The sequence below is a fragment of the Leopardus geoffroyi genome, chromosome B4 (assembly GCF_018350155.1).
Source record: "Leopardus geoffroyi isolate Oge1 chromosome B4, O.geoffroyi_Oge1_pat1.0, whole genome shotgun sequence".
Taxonomy (NCBI): domain Eukaryota; kingdom Metazoa; phylum Chordata; class Mammalia; order Carnivora; family Felidae; genus Leopardus; species Leopardus geoffroyi.
In genome coordinates, this window is record NC_059341.1 from 101,607,738 (window position 1) to 101,627,755 (window position 20,018).

Genomic DNA, 20,018 nt, shown 5'->3' on the forward strand with positions numbered 1-20,018 from the left:
CTGGTTAAGGCAGTCTCTGATTTCTGCATAGAAAGTTACAATGCTGCCTACAGTTAGAACCTTGAGGATAAATAGAGCGTGGACCTTGGGTGACAGCAGTCTTTGCTCTCAAGATAGTTTGAGCTAATTACGTATACGATGGAATGAGCATGGGTGGAAAAGATGAGGAATGCTCCTTTTGCCTAGGGGGAATTATGTAGGTAACTACCTTCCACAAGAAAAAAAACTGGAAAAAAAATTTAAAACTTTTTTTTAGCTCACCAATTCTCAGTATGTTTACTTTTATGATTACCTAGAAAAAAATGATTGTCTATTTGCTGTTGTAACCAGAAACAGCCATTGTTTCACATCTCCCTTAGGCGAGCCTGTATTCTGTAAATAACTGAGTCCATGTACAGACTAAATGTAAGAACCTGATTAAATAAAAAGCTTGATTAACATTATAAAATAAGGCACTGGATTTTTAAGCATACATTATCATTTTATGCACATAATGTGTGCCATATCATATGGGTTATGACCTGAATTATTGCATGTGTGTGTGTGTGTGTGTGTGTGTGTGTGTGTGTGTGTGTGTGTTTCCTTTCTCTTCAAGGCTTAGAAACTCCCATTTCAGAACTATTACTGAAGATCAAATTGATGTCAGCCAGGAAACTGTAATTTCCTGTCACTTGGCCTTGAATTACTACTTTGTGCAGACAATAAACAATTTAGCTAAAAGATGCAAGCTTTTTTCCTACTTATCATTAGTACCTAAGAATATGAATGTTTTGTACTGTTCCATCTCCATTACACATACACTTATTGGCTCAGAATGATGTTCAACCCTCCTTGTGTACTTTTATCTTGAACTAATCAAGTCCAAACTTCCTGCTGCTGAAAACCCATGTATGTTCTTTTAAAGTGGGCTACAGAGCCAATTCATCTGATAAAGCAAATAACCTACCATTTCCAGTACAGAAATGAAGCAGAGAAGCCACGTTGCAAGGAACATAATGTTTCCCCCTGCTGTTTTTATTTGTTCTGCATATTTCAAGTGAGAAAGATGGAATTTTACAAGAACTTCATTTGTGAAGGATGCAAGGCAGTTATGTTTCTTTAAATACTTTCCCCGAATACTTGGTACACGAGAGAGAAGCTTGTTTTGTCTTACATAATTGGGTTGCAGTTTTCTGAAAACTAACCCACAAAATTTGTGTTCTATTAGTGTTGACTTTCTGGTTGTCAGTTTCGCTACGATGCCACAAAAAGGGATTTATTTATTTGTTGGGGGCATTTATGGGACAACCAGTAGCACCAAGTCTGTTTAACTGTGTGTAGCTGAATCAAGTGAGCTTAAAGATTTCATGGGGTTAATGTGATGGGGTCCTCGGCTGAGGGGATGAACTGGGAATTCAGCTTAGGGGTTGGGACTAGGGCAGAACCTCACACATCTTTTCTCTCTCTGGTCCAGGAACAATCTCTGACACCTAGGAAGCTCAGGGAAAAGAAAAAAAATGTTATTAAAGCCAGCATACCAAGGAAGGAGGCCATCGTTTCATGAGAAGGGACTTGAGCTGACACTGTGGTCAAGTCAGTCATGTTCCAGGGCCACTTGGTATGGTGACGGTAACTGTCCACAGGAGACGTAGGGACAATTTTTCTTTGCTCTGGATTGTACCAATGCATTGTAAAGCATTTATCATTCTTCCCCTTCCTCCCAATAAATGCCAGCAGCACTCTTGGGACAACCAAAAGGAACCCCTTGTCCCCGACCACATTGTCAGATGCCACGTATGAGGAGGTCATAGCTCTGCAGAAACTTACTGGCTGTAGTCCCATAGTTACTTGTTTGGTTGATCGATTTATCTATTATAAATAAATACTTTAATAATGTCTTTTTAAAAAAAAACATTTCTTGTTTTTATTGTGAACTGTTTTCAGTGTTAGGAAAACCAAAGTGAATAATAATGATTAACTCTTGTGTACTCAACATCCAGCTTTACTTCATTTTAACATATTGCTTTAGACACTTTTTTTTCAGTACATGGAATACTGCATCATTATTAAAGCTTCCTTGGTAATCCTCCCCAACCTCATTTCCATGTCTTCACCTCAGGAAAAAACCTGCTGTTCTAATTTTGGTTTCATTACTTTTAACATGTTTTTATGCTTTTACCATACTTGCATGTATTTCTAAGTGGTATTTAGTATTTCTTTATATGTTTTAAATTTCTTATAAATGGTATCACACTCTATTCCTGCATAATTTCCCTACTTGATGCATAAGTATGCTACCAAGATTTGTCTATGTGGATATGTAGAGCTTTGGTTCATTCATTTTAAAAGCTACAAACTATGTCCTTATACAATTATATGCCATAATTTATCTAAATTTCTGGTTCTGGATATTAAGTTTATTTTTAATTTATTATCAATGCCAAGGATGCTGTAATGAACATTCTCATACACATCTTTTAGTGAATGGGTTTCTCCCTAGGAATTCAATTGATGCATAGTTGAATTTTACTAGATTTTGCCACATTACTCACTACAGTGCTTGCACTAAACCAGCACACCAGGTACCTACCCACCATCAATTCATGTAAGTTTTAGAATCATCACTTCTTTTCCATCAGTTGCTGTTGGTAACATTTAAAAAATTTTAACAATTTGTGACGTGGGACATAGCATCTTTTTTAAAAAATTGTATTTTCTCACTTTCTATTTCTCATGCGTATTGACCATCCATATTTCCTCTTGTAGGGAATGTCTATTCATATACTTTGTTCTTTTTTCTATTGGGTTGGCTGTCTTTTTGATTTTTAGTTTTTTAGTGAGAATTTTGGTTTTCATTTCTACACACACACATGCGTATACATATGTGTTGTAAATATATTTTCCCAGTCCCTGGCCTTTCTTTTCTATGTCCACTTTTTGTTGTATAGATGGCTTTAGTCAATTTTATCACCCTCTTTATTAGAGTTTATATTTTTTATATATTATACAAGAAATTTTTTAATGCTAGCTTTATTTTTCCTCATGTGGATAACCGATTGTTCCAAAATCATTTTTAAAATTGTCAAGTCTTTTTTATTGAATTGCATGTTAATATTTGTAGGCATATCTATTTCTAAGCTATATATTTTATCTCAGTAATTTGTCACTTTCCTTGTCCCTTACTTTGTCATTGTTTTTTTTATCAATTATGTTATCTTTGAAAGCATCCATTTTTAAAAATTATCTTGGCTAGTCTTACCCCTTTGTCCTTGCATATGAAGTTAACATCAGCTTTTTAAGTTACATAATAAAGTTATATATTGACATTTAGGTTGGGAACTGAAATAAATAAACTTATGAAATAATTGGAGGACAACTGATATCCTTATGATATTGAATCCTCCTACACATTAACATGTATTATCTCTCCATTTATATAGTTTGCATGTTTTTAAATTAAAATGATTTTCTATGTAAAGATCTAAATATAGTTTACTAGTTTGTTTCTCTGAGGACATTGTATTGTTTGTTTTTCTTACTAATGGAATTTGTTTTGAAATTATATTTTCTGTCACTGTTTTTATTGTTGCTGATCTAAAGTTTTTTTTTTTTGCTTGTGCATTATAAATAATAATCTTGTTTAATCTAAATAATTTGTTTATAATTTTTCTTAATTGCTCTTTGTAGTCAATATTATATGCAAACTTTTTTCCTCCTTTCTTATCCTTATATTTATTGATTTTTTTTGCCATACCATGGCAATGAGTGCCTATAATATAGCAGTTTATTGAAATGATGATAGCAGGCATCTTTATCTTATTTTTTTATCTTTATTTTATTTTTTTAACTTTGTAATTTAACTTTATTTTTTATTTTTTAAAATTTACATCCAAATTAGTATATAGAGAAGCAATGATTTCAGTAGATTCTGTACTGCCCCTTACCCATTTAGCCCATCCCCCTGTCCCACACCCCTCCAGCAACCCTCAGTTTGTTCTCCATATTTATGAGTCTCTTTTGTTTTGTCCCCCTCTCTGTTTTCATATTATTTTTGTTTCCCTTCCCTTATGTTCATCTGTTTTGTCTCTTAAAGTCCTCATATGAGTGAAATCATATGATTTTTGTCTTTCTCTGACTAATTTCACTTAGCATAATACCCTCCAGTTCCATCCACATAGTTGCAAATGGCAAGATTTCATTCTTTTTGATTGCCGAGTAATATACTCCATTGTATATATATATACCACATCATCTTTATCCATTCATCCATTGATGGACATTTGGGCTCTTTCCATACTTTGGCTATTGTTGATAGTGCTGCTATAAACATGGGGGTGCATATGTCCCTTTGAAACAGCACACCTGTATCCCTTGGATAAATACCTAGTAGTGCAATTGCTGGGTTGTAGGGTAGTTCTATTTTTAGTTTTTTGAGAAACCTCCATACTGTTTTCCAGAGTGGCTGCACCAGCTTGCATTCCCACCAACAAGGCAAAAGAGATCCTCTTTCTCCACCTCCTTGCCAACATCTGCTGTTGCCTGAGTTGTTAATGTTAGCCATTCTGACAGGTGTAAGGTGGTACCTCATTGTCATTTTGATTTATATTTCCCTGATGATGAGTGATGTTGAGCATTTTTTCATGTGTCAGTTGGCCATCTGGATGTCTTCCTTGGAGAAGTGTCTATTCATGTCTTTTGCCCATTTCATCACTGGATTATTTGTTTTTTGGATGTTGAGTTTGATAAGTTCTTTGTAGATTTTGGATACTAACCCTTTATCTGATATGTCGTTTGCAAATATCTTCTCCCAGTTTGTCGGTTGCCTTTTAGTTTTGCTGATTGTTTTCTTCACTGTGCAGAAGCTTTTTATTTTGATGAGGTCCCAGTAGTTCATTTTTGCTTTTGTTTCCCTTGCCTCCAGAGACGTGTTGAGTAAGAAATTGCTGCAGGCAAGTTGGAGAGGTTTATCATTTAATATATGAAATTACTTTTACTATATTTATCTGTATTTATAAATACTACCTAGTAATAATTTTAAACTTCATATAAATAGTATTCTATGTATTCTTCTTATAGTTCATCATTAAGTATGATATTCTCTGTTAGAGCTACTTCTTTCTATTTATATTTTCTTTTTATATTTTAATCATGAATGGGAATTGATGTTTATCAAAAAATTAACATTTTTTGTGAGTCATATTGTTCCAAAAGGTTTCTATTTTTATAGTGCTGGATTCCTTTAGTACATGTAACACTGGAGTCTTTGGTCTGGGACACATTAGTGGAAGGGCAAGGAGAACTTCTGACCCCAACATCTTCTTCTGCTGGAACAACTTTTACCCTGAAGGGTTATAGGATCCATCCTTTTCTTTGGGCCTGGATCCTCTTCTTTACACTTTAGATCTACTGATTTAGCCGTGTAAAGAATATGTAACAATTCAATACCAGAATTTAAAGAGCAAACAATGACCATTCACTTCTAATACTTAAAATTCCAAAAGCAATTTCTAGTCATTTTTGAATGGTTTCTGGATCTGTGATTTGTTACTTCGTCGGTAGTCTGGCACAGGAACTGTTGATTCTTCTTCATTCTCTTGGACTTGAATAGAGGTTCCAGAGCCTGGGAAAAATATGTGAAATAAAGCAAACTTTCTTATTTTTCTATTTGTAAAAGTGAAGAGTCCAGAAATCCTGAATTAGGATACTGAGCTTAAGATAGTTAGAAATCCCCCTGTAGAATTGGGTTTTATTTTGGTCAGTTACATGAATTGGGATCTGTAAGAAAACCATCCCCTCCATAGAGCAAAAGAATGAGTTCCCTAGTGCTACTTAAAATTACACAGATGGATCCTCCAGATTTAATGTTGAAAAAAAAAAAAAAAAAGGAAAAAACGTACAGGTACATGCTGTATAATTCCACTTAATATGATAATTTAAGACCAAATAAATCCACAGTGATAAAACAGAGTAGTTGTTACCTATTAATGGAGGGAGGAATAAAGGGGTCTTTTGGAATTCTGGAAATTTTCTCTTTCTTCATATGGGTGGTGATTAACTCAGTATATCATATGCTCTACAATTAATATTTTTGTGACTTACTGTATGCATGTGATACCTCAGTACAAAAGAGTATGGCTAAAATCAGAAAGGGCTTACTCTTCCTTCTAAGTGATACATATGTTTTTTCATAGGATGAGACAATTTTGGAATAACATTTTTAGGTTTATGAGAGATTGTTAGAATATGTGTGTATGTGTGTATGCATGTCATATGTTTTCTTCAGAATCACATGAATCCTTTAATGAATGGTGAGCAGCTTCCAGGTGTTGTGTTATAACTTGGGGATTCTAAGAAAGTATATCGGGGCTGACAATCTAGTGAGGATAAGTAATTAAGGATGTGTGAGAGCAGGGGGAAGTATTTAATGCCTCCTAGAACATTGGGGAAAAAAAGTGCCTGACTTGTTTGCAGTGGACTTGGGGGCACAGAGTGAAACCTTCTGAAGACATAGACTTGAGTCAAATTTTTAAGGATAAATAGAAGTCTAACAAAGTGGATTGTGTAGCATGTATAGATATGTTAGTGCTGAAGGTATGAAATGGCATTGTGTCCTCAGGTCACAACAAAATGTAGAAGCTGAGAAGTGTTAATATATTAAATTAGAAAGTCAATTTCATTTTTATTTGAGAGAGAGAGAGAGAGAGAGAGAGAGTGAGCGAGCAGGAGAGGGACAGAGAGGGAAAGAGAGAGAATCCCAAGCAGGCCACATGCTCAGTGCAGAGCCCGATGAGGGGTTCAGTCACACAACCCTGGGATCATGACCTGAGCCGAAATCAGGAGTTGGACACTCAACTGACTGAGCCATCCAGACACCCTTGAAATTAGAAAGTTTAAAAGGGATCATGATGGGAAAAGTTTTGAATGACATGCTAAGGAATTTTTATTTTTATTATTATTTTTTGGCTTTAGATGGTAGGGAAGCATTGAAGATTTTAATTAAGTGGTGTGATTGGGGTTAATTTTGGCTGTATTTGGCAATTTGGATCCTCTCCCTGGAGTTCTTTCCTTGGTGCTTTTTATTACTGTAACGTGTATGCATCATCTCCTCTGTAGACCAGTGATTCCTAAATCTACATCTCTGTTCCAAACTCCTCTCCTATGTCTTCAGACTCCTTAGCGGAATCAATTGTTTCTCTGTCCTTGGATGCAAATTTCAGTTGTTTCTTATCACTCTATGTCACAAAACTTCACCTTACAATTTACACTATTTATTCCAATATATTTATAAACATATGTTTCTTCAAAAGCTTTTTCCTCTTGACCCAAACCAAGACTGACTACAAGTGCTTCTTACTACTACATTCCTGCTGTTTGGAAAGGACCTTTGTTCATCACCTCCAGGCGCAATAAGGTCTCTGTAGGAAATGGGGAAGAGGAGAGGTACAGAGTGACATTTTCTTATTGGCTGATCCTGTGGTAAGGTGGCTTCATCCTCTAGGCTGGGGGGATATTTAAACTGACTCATTGTTATTTGCTTGAGATATTTGGAGATTTCACTGTAGGGTATCTTTGATCTTCCCTGCCTTGACCTGAGTAATCACATCTCTCCTCAGTTTCTTTCCCCAGTGGTGCCTAGAGCTGCCTCCTGGAGGAATCACTCACTTGGCAAATTATTCTTTCAAGCAGAGCCCCTTTTATAAAAAGATTCAGGCAAACATTCCTACCACAAATTCCATATCTTGTCTCTAAGATTTGTACATCTTAGATCTACAATCAGAGAAGACTGTGGTTTACTTCTCAGATGATTATTCTAGCCTGCTGCCACAGGTCTCTTTACCTTGCTTAGGTACTGGACTTCTTTGTCTCGTCAGCTGCAGGGAACGTACATCGGTTGCTCCGGACGATACAGAAACCCCATAAGTTCTCTAGAAAAATAAAACTATTTATATTTAGGCATTAAGAGACTTGATTTCACTACCGAATCCAACCACTGAGTTATATTGAGTAAGAATGGCGAAGAATTAGTATGATATATTGACCATTAACTTCATATAAGAGAATAACCTTTTTGAATCATTTTAATATACATAAAGTCACTCTTTTTCTCTCCACTCCTTTAGAATTTTTTAATAAATGTTTTTTATTCCACAAAAGTAAGAGGTCATATTATATTCTTTATGCATTTAAAATGAATCAAAGCCATATTCAAATTAATTTTTATTTGTACAGTATTCCATTAATTAATTCTATCCACATGAAATTGATTTTTATCCTTGATATGAAATCATCAGTATTCTAAAGTGTTGATGTTGGACTAAATTGAGGAGTATGCTGATACTCATTAGTTTTATTTATACCTGACTCCTTACTAAACTGTAATTTCCATAAAGACAAGGGATGAATTTGAAAGTTGACTGTGCTGAGTGCATATTAGGCACTCAGTGCTATGTGTCTTTCATATGTCTTTAGTGTTATAAGGCAAGATATTAGCTAAGGTGGATAAACTTGAATAATGTAGAGCATTCGTGATGCTTTGGCAATATTATTTCATATCAATTTCAAGAAATGTGCATAACAAGTATGGTCAATAGGCTATAATAACTCATTAAGGAAAATGGGAGATATGTTGGAAGTCTAGAGATGAATACATTTCCTGACACTTGATAGACCATGTATTTGTAAGGTTGACATTGTTCTCAGGCAAAAGTCTATGCCATAATCAAACAGTTGGTCATAACCTTAAAAAAAGAATGATGCCCACTAATAACAGGTTCCATGAGTCTAGGATACTTATTTGTTTCTTATTGGGAGCACTGTTAAAGGGAATACTAAAGACAGGATATATCTGAATTTTTTTCTTCCCAAAAAAAATACTAAAGACAGGATATATCTGTACTTTTTTCTCCCAAAACATACTAGACCTCAAGAAAACTGCACAGAATGTAAATTTACAGCTCACTGAATTGTTACAAAGGTAGCATCCATGTAATGCACCCTCAAGTCACAAAATGGAACACTAATAGCAACTCCAGTTAAATTCCAGTCAAAACTGGAATTTTTTATCCCCCTCACCAAAGGTAACCACTATCCTGACTTCTAACCCCATAGTTGAGTTTTACGAATTTTTTGAACTTCTATGAATGGAATCATGCAGTATATATTCTTTTGGACTTTGAATTCTTAAAATTTTTGATATTTATGTTGATAAGTGTCTCTAGTTTTCTCATTTTATTTAATGTGTGTTTATCTCTTGTATAAAAGTGCCACAAGTTACTTACCCATTGTAATGTTGGACTTTTGTATTCTTTCCATATTTTTGGCCATTCTGAAGGAACTGTCCTGCACATTTCTCTTCATGCACTATGTATACAGTTTTGAAAACTACAAGTCTAGGAGTATTACTGCTGGGCCATACTGTATGTGTACCTTCAAACTTGTTAGATTTGCAGTTAACAATTTTTGGTAAAAAAAAATTGTTACCATTTTTGAGTGTGTGTGTGTGAAATTACTGTACAAATTTATATTTTGGCCAGCATATTTATGTTCTTGTTTTTCCATGTCTTTGCCAGTAGTTGGTATTGTCATTTTAAAACATTTTTTCTAAGTTTTGAGTTTCAATTCCAGTATAATTAACATATGATGTTATATTAGTTTCAGGTGTACAATATAGTGATACAACAATTCTATATATGACTCAGTGCTCATCATGATAAGTGTACTCTTAATCCCTTTCACCTATTTCACCCATTCCCTCCCCCACCTCCCCTTTGGTAACCATCAGTTTGTTTTCTATAGTTAAGAGTCTGTTCCATGGTTTGTCTCTCTCTCTTTTTTTCCTTTGTTTGTTTCTTAAATTTCCCCTAAGAATGAAATCATAGGACATTTGTCTTCCTCTGGCTTACTTATACCGCTTAGCATTAGACTCTATAGCTCCATCCATGTTGTTGCAAATGGCAAGATTTCATTGTTTATGGTTAAATAACGTTTCATTGTGTGTGTGTGTGTGTGTGTGTGTGTGTGTGTGTGTGTGTGTGACACCATGGAATATTTATACACACACACACACACACACACACACCCCACCTCTTCTTTATCCATTCATCTATTGATGAACACTAGGGTTACTTCCATAATTTGGCTATTGTAGATAATACTGCTGTAAACATCAGCGTGCATGTATCTTTTTGAATTAGTATTTTTATATTCTTTGGATAAATACCCGGTAGTGTTGGGATGCCTGGGTGGCTCAGTTGGTTGGGTGTCTGACTTCAGCTCAGATCATGATCTCACGGTTCGTGACTTTGAGCCCCATGTTCAGCTCTGTGCTGACAGCTCAGAGCCTGGAGCCTGCATCAGATCCTGTGTCTCCCTCTCTCTCTCTCTCTCTCTCTCTCTGCCCCTCCCCCATTCACACACACACACTCTCTCTCTCTCTCTCAAAAATAAATAAAGATTTTTAAAAAATTAAAAAAAGTACCCAGTAGTGTATAGTAGTTCTATTTTAATTTTTTGAGGAACCTCCATTCTATTTTCCATGGCAGCTGCAGCAGTTTGCATTCATGCCAACAATGCATGAAAGTTCCTTTTTCCCCACATCCTTGCTGTTGCTTGTTGTTGTGTTTTTGGTTTTAGCCGTTTTGAGAGGTGTGAGGTGATTTCTCATTGTAATTTTGATTTGCATTTCCCTGCTGGTAAGTGATATTGAGTATCTTTCCATATGCCTCTTGGCCATCTGTAAATCTTCTTTGGAGAAATGTCTGTTTATGTCTTCTGCTTATTTTTAATGGATTATTTGTGGGTTTTTTGTTTGTTTTTGTTTTTAGTGTTGGGATGTGTGGGTCTTTATGTGTTTTGGATACTAGGTCTTCATTGGATATGTCATTTACAAATATCTTCTCCCATTCAGTTGGTTGCCTTTTAGTTTTGTTAATGGTTTACTTGGCTGCACAGAGATTTTTATTTTGTTGTGGTCCCAATAGTTTATTTTTGCTTTTATTTCCCTTGCCTCAGGAGACGGATCTAGAAAAATGTTGCTATAGTCGATGTCAGCGAAATTACTGCCTGTGTTCTCTTCTAGGATTTTATGGTTTCAGGTCTCAAATTTAGGTCTTTGATTCATTTTGAGTTTATTTTTGGGTATGGTGGGAGAAAGTGGTCTGGTTTCACTCTTTTCCGTGTAGCTGTCCAGTTTTACCAACACGATTTGTTGAAGAGACTTTTTTCCCTATTGCATTTTCTTAACTTTTTTTTGTTGAAGGTTAATTGATCATAGAATCACGGGGTGTTTCTGGGTTCTGTTCATGTGTGTGTCTCTTTTATGTGCCAGTACTATACTGTTTTGATAGCTACAGCTTTGTAGTTTATCTTGAAATTGTGATACTTTCAGCTTTGTTTTTCTTTTTCAACATTGTTTTGGCTATTTGGGTCTTTTGTGGTTCCAAACAAATTTTAGTGTTACGTGTCCTAGTTATGTGAAAAATGCTATTGATATTTTGGTAGGGATTGCATGAAATGTGTAGATTGCTTTGGGTACTGTTACCATTTTAACAATATTTGTTCTCCTAATCCATGTGCATGGAATATCTTTGATTTGTGTGATCCTCAATTTCTTACATCATCAGTGTTTTATAGTTTTCAGAGTACAAGTCTTTCACCTCCTTGGTTAAGTTTATTCCTAGGTATTTTATTATTTTTGGTGCCATTGTAAATGGGGTTGTTTTCTTAATTTCTCTTTCTGTTGTTTCATTATTGGCATATAGATATGCAATGAATTTCTGTACATTGATTTTGTATCCTGGACGTTACTCAATCCATTTATCAGTTCTGATAGCTTTTGTTGTTGGTATTGTTAGGTTTTTCTGTATTTAGCATCATGCCAATTGCAAATAGTGAAAGTTTTACTTCTTTGTGATAATTCAGATGTCTTTTATTCCTTTTTTTTTTTTTTTTTTTGTCTTACTGCTGTGGCTCAGAATTCCAGTACTATGTTGAATAAAAGTGGTGAGAGTGTCTTGTTCCTAGTCTTAGGAGGAAACCTTTAAGTTTTTCACCATTCAGTATGACCTTAGCTGTGGGTTTTTCATATATGGCCTTTATTATGTTGAGGTATGTTTCTTCTAAACCTTTGTTGAGGGTATTGCCATTTTTGAAAATTATAAACCTTGGTTTACACTAGCATTTTCCTAATATAAATGAGGGTGTTTACTTTTTCATGCTTGTTGGCATTTGTGCATCCTCTTTTCTTCTCACTTTTTATTTTTAAATAATTTCAAATTCATGAGAAGTGGGGGGAAAAAGTACAGGGAAGTTTTATTTCTGTACCTAGTTTCTCCAGTTGATAACACTGTGTGTAACTATAGTACGTATCAAAGCCAGTAAATTGACACTGGTACACTTATAAGAACGTATTCATATTTCACCAGCTTTGCACTCTTTTGTGTGTGTGTATAAATTTATTGCATGTATAGATTCATGTAACCACCTCCACAATCAAGATAGAATTATTCTATTAATATAGGGCTTCCTCACATCACACATCCTTCTCCCCATCCTTCTCCCCACCACTAATCTGTTCTCCATGTCTGTGACTTTTCTCTTTTTGGAGCACCTATTCAAATTTTTTGTCTGTTTTTTTTTTTTTTTGTCTTTTCTTAATTTTTAAATGTTTTTATATGTAGTTATATGTATAACAAGTACCTTTTCCTACTCTGGGTTGCATTTATATTTTCTTATTGGTGTAATCTGATGAATAAAAGTTCTTGATTTTAATATTATCTTAGCTACCATGTTTTCTTTATGTTTAGTGCTTATGACCTCTTGTTTCTCTTCCTTCAGATCATTAATATATTCTTGCAGAGGCATTATTATCTTGTCACAGGTATATGTACACTCCACCTGGAATTGATTATTGATGTGAAGCAGAGGTCAAATTTCACTTTGTACCCACATGAATGTCTAATTGAGCCAGAACTCTATTGAGAAAACTTCTTCCTTTCACTTTGCAATCCTACCTTTGCACTGAATCAAGTGACCCATATGTGTTAAGAGTTTGTTTCTGGGCTTCTGAATCCATTGGTTAACTTGTCTATCCTTGCATCAGTTATATCCCATTGTGTTTACTGTTGGTTTATATTTCTCAACATTTGGCAGAGCAGATAGTTGAAACTTGTTCTTCATAATGTCTTGGATTTTCCTGGTATTTTGCTTTCCCATATATATTTTAGAAGCATCTTCTGATGTTATAAAAACAAAACCGGGAATTTTGTTTGGTAATGGACTGTGTCTACAAATTTTTTAGGCATGAATTGGTGTTTCTGCAGTGTTAAATCTTACAGTCCATGAATATAGCATAGTGCTCTATTTATATTTTGATTTTTTGCTGTTTTATTGCTTCATTATAAAGTTTTCAACCATCTTTTATGAGATCTACTCCAAGATATTTGATATTTTTAATGCCACTGTAAATAGTATCTTCTTAAAATTTCATCTTTTTGAATATTTGTTGCCATTATAAAGGAATATAAAGGGATGTTATGCATTGATTTTGTATCCAGGAAATTTGCAAACTCAATTATTAATTCTAGTAATTTAACTCTTGATTCTTTGATATTTTCTGTATACATCATCATAACATTTCCAAATAAAAGTTATATTTCTTCCTTTCCAGTGCTTTCACTGCATGCCTGTATCCCTCTCCTTCCCTTTTTCTTTCTCTCATATTTTCTTGTATCACTGCATGGTAGGACTTTAAGTACAATATTTACAATATTGAAGAGAATTTACATTGGTAGTTATTTATGTGCTGTCCCTGAGCAGATGGAAAGTCTTTAATTTTTTACAAGTATGATGTTTACTATAGATATTTTGTGAATACACTTTATCAGATAAGGGAAGATTATAGAAATCCTTTTCTAGTCCTCCTTTGCCAAGGGTGTGTGTGTGTGTGTGTGTGTGTGTGTGTGTGTGTGTGTGTTTGCGTGATGAATCAGTGTTTAATTTGTCAAATTATATTTCTGCACCAATAGAGATGGGCATATCATTTTTCTTCCTTATTTCATTACTGTGAATTTTACTGATTCATTTTCAAACCTTAAACCAATCTTTATTCCTGGCATAGGACCAACTTGGAATTGGTGTATGATCCATCTTGTACATTGTTGGATTCAGTTCATGTTCCTTTAGGAATTTTGCTTCTGTGTCCATCGGTGAGATTGGCTTGTAATTTTCTGGATTTTAGCAAGCATCTTTTGTGTGCTTTACAAGTCATTTTATCCAAAGTGCTTCTCTTGGGGGATTTGCTGTTTTAGATAATGATATTATCCTTCCTGTGCTAATAGGAATAATGCATCCTTACATCACACACCCACACTCATGTCTAATCAGGTACCATTTCCATCAACTGTACCTTTAAAATATCATATTACTTAGTTTTGTCATTCCATTTCATCAGCTCCTGCACTAGTTCAGGATGCTACTGTCTCTTTATTTGATTGTTGAAGCAGCATCTATAAGGTTTTTCTGTCACAGGTTTTGTTCCCTCCCATCTATCTTGCATATTGCAGGTAAGATGAACTTTTAAAACCACAAATTCTATTATGCTTCATTTCTTCTTAAGAAATTTCAGTGACTCCTCATCGAATTACTCTGAGCTCATATGGGCCATGTGTTCTCTCATGTCCCAGACTTGGCCCATGCTGTTTTCTTTGCTGGTAACATTCCCATTAGTACATAAACTAGGTGTACCTCTGCAGCACATCAGAGGACTTGAGGAAGGAACAAGACTTGGGGAAATAATGGCTAGACAGGAAACTGTATGGAAAGGTACAAAAGGCAGTCAGGTGCTGATTTTTCAGACAGTATCTATTTAGTTTATCATTTATTTTATGCTTGGCCTGGCATGTTTTGTGGGACCTGGCAGTGAGGTTCTTAAAAGGAATACATCATGCTGAACCCTGGTGCTCAGCTCTTGATAGTGTAGTTAATGAGTCATGTAAAAAGTGAACCTCTTAAGTAAATAACCAGGGTGATGGGGAATTGGTGAAGGTGTAGGGATGGTTAACCTGGCTAAGGTGCTACTTGAAGACTTGTCAGATACAAGGGGAAATTAAAAATGTTTTGTGTACATTGATGACTACAAGGATATAAATAACCACAAATATACAGAAGTATTTAGGAATGCAGAATTGATCTCCAAATTAGGAAGACTTATTTCAAGGCCAGAAATTTAAAGACTGCTTCCATATGGAAAGAACTGCCTCCCAAGATAACTGTTTTCTCTTGTGTAATGTACTTAGGCAGTTGTTGGTCAATTATGTTAAGGGATTTTATATATTAGGGCAGTGGTTTGAAGACTCAGGCCATATACAGACTAAATAAGAGTCTTTGGGATGGGACATAAGAATCAGTAATTTTTGAAGCTTCCCTATGACTCCAAAATGGAGACAAGTTTGGGAAGCCCTACAGTAGTGGGAGGTCTCAATTCCTCAGTGGTTTCCTACATCAGGAGTGTTTCAAGGAAATGAATAAAAAAATGTACATTTCCAAGCACTCCTTTATAGCTTCTACGTTAGTCATGTTGGGTGGACCCAATAAATCTGTGTAATTAAGATTATTTCCAGATTATTTCATTTTCTAGCAGGGTTTGGAAACCACTGGCTTATATGACTTTTTAAAGGAGAAAATTGTGCATTCATAATTCAGCAAGGCACCTGACAAACTAATTTATGGTATGCTTGTGGACAAAATATATAATATGAATTGAGACATCTATGTCTAGGACAAAGAATGGGTTTTGTGGGACATCTGGCTGGCTCAGTCGGTTGAGTGTCTGACTCTTGATTTCAGCCTAGGTCATGATCCCAGGGTCGTGGGATTGAGCCCCAAGTTGAACTCCCTGCTGAGTGTGGAGCCTGCTTACGATTCTGTCTCTGTCTCTGTCTCTGTCTCTGTCTCTGTCTCTGTCTCTCTCTCTCTGTCTTCCTCTGCCCCCACTCACATGCTCTCTCTTGCTCTCTAAAATAAAAAACTTAAAAAATTAAAAAAAAGAATGGGTTTGGGTTCAAAGTTATCTGAATTCTAATTCTAGTCCTGTTACTACTTACTAGACTTAAAAAATTTGCTTACCATCTCAGTCTCTTCATCTTAAAATAGAGTAATAATAACAACTTTATAAATTCATTTTGAAATTTAAGTTATTTATGAGAGCTGTCAGTCTAACATCATGTCTAAGTATATTGGGCTCGTTTTAAATTCTTTAGTTCTGTGAATACTGAAATTAACGAGTGGATCCATGGAGCATATATGCATGTTTGATGAGTGTATATGTATTCCCTATTGACTTTTAGCTTTGATGTGCTGTGAATCCCTAGTTTTAATATTCTGCTTTGAGTCAGGTTGTAATTGGTATTTTAAAGGCCAGAGGGGTAAAGAATAATGCCTTTCACCAGCTATTGCTTTTATGTGAAATATAATCCATGCCTACATTGTTTTTCTAAATTGCACATTTTAGGTAATTTTTCATTAATTATACTGTAAATGATGGGGGTGAGAATTAACTGTGTACTTTTTTTTTTAATCACAGGTTAAGGGGAACTGTGTAATTATTTATTAAAATGGAAAACTGTGAAGAAAGAAAAAGATAGCAGTTGGAGTTAAAATTCCTGGATGAATATTTTGCTTTTTGAGACATCAACATTTAAAAACGATATGCTGATTTGGAAAGTCCTGGGAGTACATTGCAAAATTCATCTTTTCCATTCAATAAATGGACTTTTTAATCACTCCTTGGAGTTGAGGAAGTTCAGAGACAGTGTGTGATGGGAAATGTGGCATGCCGGTGTTTTCCTGGTGATTGCATCTTGGATTAGGTTGCTGCCTATTTGAAGAGATTCCATTTTGAAAAGCAAGAACCCACTGTGATGGATGTCTCTTCAGAGATGAGCAGACATGGGAAGAATCCAGTGAGTCACAAGCTAGAAGATCAGAAGAAGGTAATGCAATACATTTCTTTTTGTTTGGTCCTTTTTGTTTATGCTTAGTGAGAATTTTCTGAATTGCAAATGAATGTGGTTTAGGAGATAAAATAACATACTATTTCATGGAAATAAATCCCTCCATATAGCCATGTATAGCTTTGGGTCTGGATCTCATTACCAGTTGGTGGTTTTGTTTCTGAAATCTTCTGAATTCATCCATCCAATAGGTTGGCAAAGGATTCTGTGATGTTCTCTCACTCTTGACTGTGTTCTAGTGACCTGCTGGCCTGACCTCGTGGAACAGTTTTCTGAGATCCAGGATTAGGTATGAGTCATGGGGCATTGCTAGAGTAATGGAGCAAGTTAGAGTGCTCCTAAAAGAGAACACCTGCCTTGCTGCCAATAGAAGGTGTAGTTGGCATTTGAAATTCTCCGATTTCATGTCCTTGGGGCACATCAACTTAAGCCTTCTCATTTTTACAGCTGGCCTGGAAAGAGAGTCATGAGGAAGCTGTGAGCTTTGGTTTGACTCTTCATGTGTGATGTCAAAGGAACTAATGGAAAATATCAAAATAGTGCTGTGCTAATATTTATTTTTAAATGGGGTTAGAGAGGTTCTGAGTGAGAAGCTGGGAATTCAATGCTGAGGTTTGCACTTAAGCCTCATTTTTCTACCTTCTTAGAAATTCTTACCTGCTAAACTGCTGTGCTATAGTGAGAATCATCCAGAGAGTACTTACTAGAAGGGTCAAAGATGGTACCAGGAGAGAAATCCCACTCTTAATAAAATATATTCTCTTTTGTGGTGCTTTCATTGATTCCATTAGTATAGGAGAGGTGTGTGGGGACCCAGTGGCTAAGTCACAAAATCAAGGAATAATGAGATAATAGAAAGGATATTTTTATTTACACCTGGATCTAAGGGCATGATTAAAGTTTGTGTTTACATCTGTCTTAGAAATTTGTTGACTAGTCCTTTTGTACTCCCAGGAGACAACTAGCTCTTTTGCAGTTTTGGAGGTAGAAAGTTTCGAAGAGGCCATGTAGACAATAGCTTGTTAATTTGTTCTGACGTTTTGACTAGTGCCACTAGAAGAGGGGCTACAGTGATTGCTGTGCATCAATCCGGGCAGAAATGGATGGATTATTTATGCCCAACTGGTTCTTTCATTGGGTTTACCTGCAGTATAAGTAAGTCTTGGAAATACTAAGTAGCATAAAATCCAAGATGCCTAGAGTCAATTTCGACTTCAATGTGGATATAAATTTCTGCACAAATAAGTGTGTTACCAGGAATGTTGTTGGTGTTTCAAGTGGTCAGCATTTTTTTCTTCTGCTGATACTAAGGGTGTTATTCCAAATAGATGGCAAGATTAGTTTCCATCTAAACCACTCTCTGAAATTTCTTAACTACGGAGGGGCTGTTTGATCATTTTCTCTATCTATAATTTTTATTTATTTAAAAATTTTTTTCAACGTTAAAAATTTTTTTCAACGTTTGCAGAGAGTGCAAGCGGGAGAGGGGCAGAGAAAGAGGGAGGCACAGCATACGCAGGCTCCAGTTGCTCTGAGCTGTGGGCACAGAGCCCAACGTGGAGCTCGAACTCAGGAACTGTGAGATCATGAACTGAGCCGAAGTCGGACGCTCATTTGACTGAGCCACCCAGGCGCCCCTCTATCTACATTTTTTTTAATGTCCTTAACTATGATGGGTAATTTGCTTACTGTATTAGATTGGTTAAGAGGGAAGCAAGTAATAGGTAAGCGGTTGATAATACAAAAATCTGACTTTTGGAGGAAGTCCTGCTTTTCTGGCGGGAAAGAAAAGCACCCCTGCAGGTGCTATCATTTTCTTTCCTGAATAAGAGATTCTTTCTGCAAACACAGAAGGGATTGCAAGCTGAAGAATGGAATGAATTCTTCAAGTAATTCTGAAAATTCCTTGTATGAAACTTTAAACAATGGTCTCTAATGAGGCTTCGTTTCCCAGGCCAGTTCACAAAGGACTGTTCAGCTCATAAATAATACTAATAGAGTTTAGGCAAACTATGGAGAGCCATGGCTCTGTGGGAAAATTAAAAAGACCAGTGTGGTAGTGTGGGACAAGAGGATCCCCATTCAACTGTAGCCTTCTAGTCGGTAGGGAGATGGGAGGAGGCATGAACATTTTCAGTGAGCATTATCAAGACAGAAAATGGGATACTAATGATTTCCTGGGTGTCCGATTTGTGTGAGCATTCACATTGAGTCAGCTAGAAATTCAGATGTTGATCGATTAATTGATAAGGACTTAAGATTCAGATTGAAGTGTCAGCAGGAACCCCTAGTCTCAATGACAGTTTTTTGAGTTTGCATTGAGGAGAAAAATGAAACGTAACATTATAAATCTTCGTAGACTAAACTCTGGGCACAGCCCTGCCACCCACAATTGCCAACAGAGATTATAAAATCATTCATGCAATTACTTCGAGTGTTTGTAGTCCTTTGTGATGAATTAATTTAACAGGCACAGTGTTTCACAACAGTGAAATAAAAGACATTTATTCCAACTCGTGACTTAATCCAGAGGTGAAGCATCTTTTTGATACTACTGAAAAAATGTGTTCTTCTCACAGTGTTTGTGGCCTGCGGTAGATATTTAAAGCAAGATGCATGGAACTGACTTCAATATAGGCTCCTATTTTGAACACTGCCCTGCTGATTTTTTTTGTTCAGTCTACAAATAACTCGTTAGATTTTTGTTCTTTTTTTTTTCTTTATTTATTTTGGGGGAGGACAGAAAGGGGGAGAGAGAATCCCAAGCAGGCTCCATGCTGTGATTGCAGAACCCAATGTGGGACTCGATCTCATGAACTGCCAGATCCTGAACTGAGCCGAAATCAAGAGTCAGACACTTAACCCACTGAGCTACCCAGGCACCCCACTAGCTTTTGTTCTTGATTTAAAATGTATGAATTTGTACTTAGTGTGCTCTACTTCCAAATAGAAACCGTTAGGATACTGGGCACGTGAGTTTGTATGTGTGCGACTCTGGTGAGTAGGGAATGTCCTCAGGGAAGAGGTAAT

General features: G+C 35.8%; 1 protein-coding gene across 3 annotated transcripts in view; it reads left to right on the forward strand.

Moving 5' to 3' along the window:
- Positions 1 to 20,018, forward strand: part of NAV3 (neuron navigator 3) — an 832,957-nt gene that overhangs the window by 219,237 nt on the left and 593,702 nt on the right. For all 3 annotated transcript variants that reach the window (XM_045463549.1, XM_045463554.1, XM_045463556.1), the window contains exon 2: positions 16,559 to 16,967. In XM_045463549.1, the coding sequence (XP_045319505.1) occupies positions 16,896 to 16,967 (72 nt within the window). In that variant the 5' untranslated portion in view covers positions 16,559 to 16,895. The remainder of the gene's footprint in view (positions 1 to 16,558; positions 16,968 to 20,018) is intronic.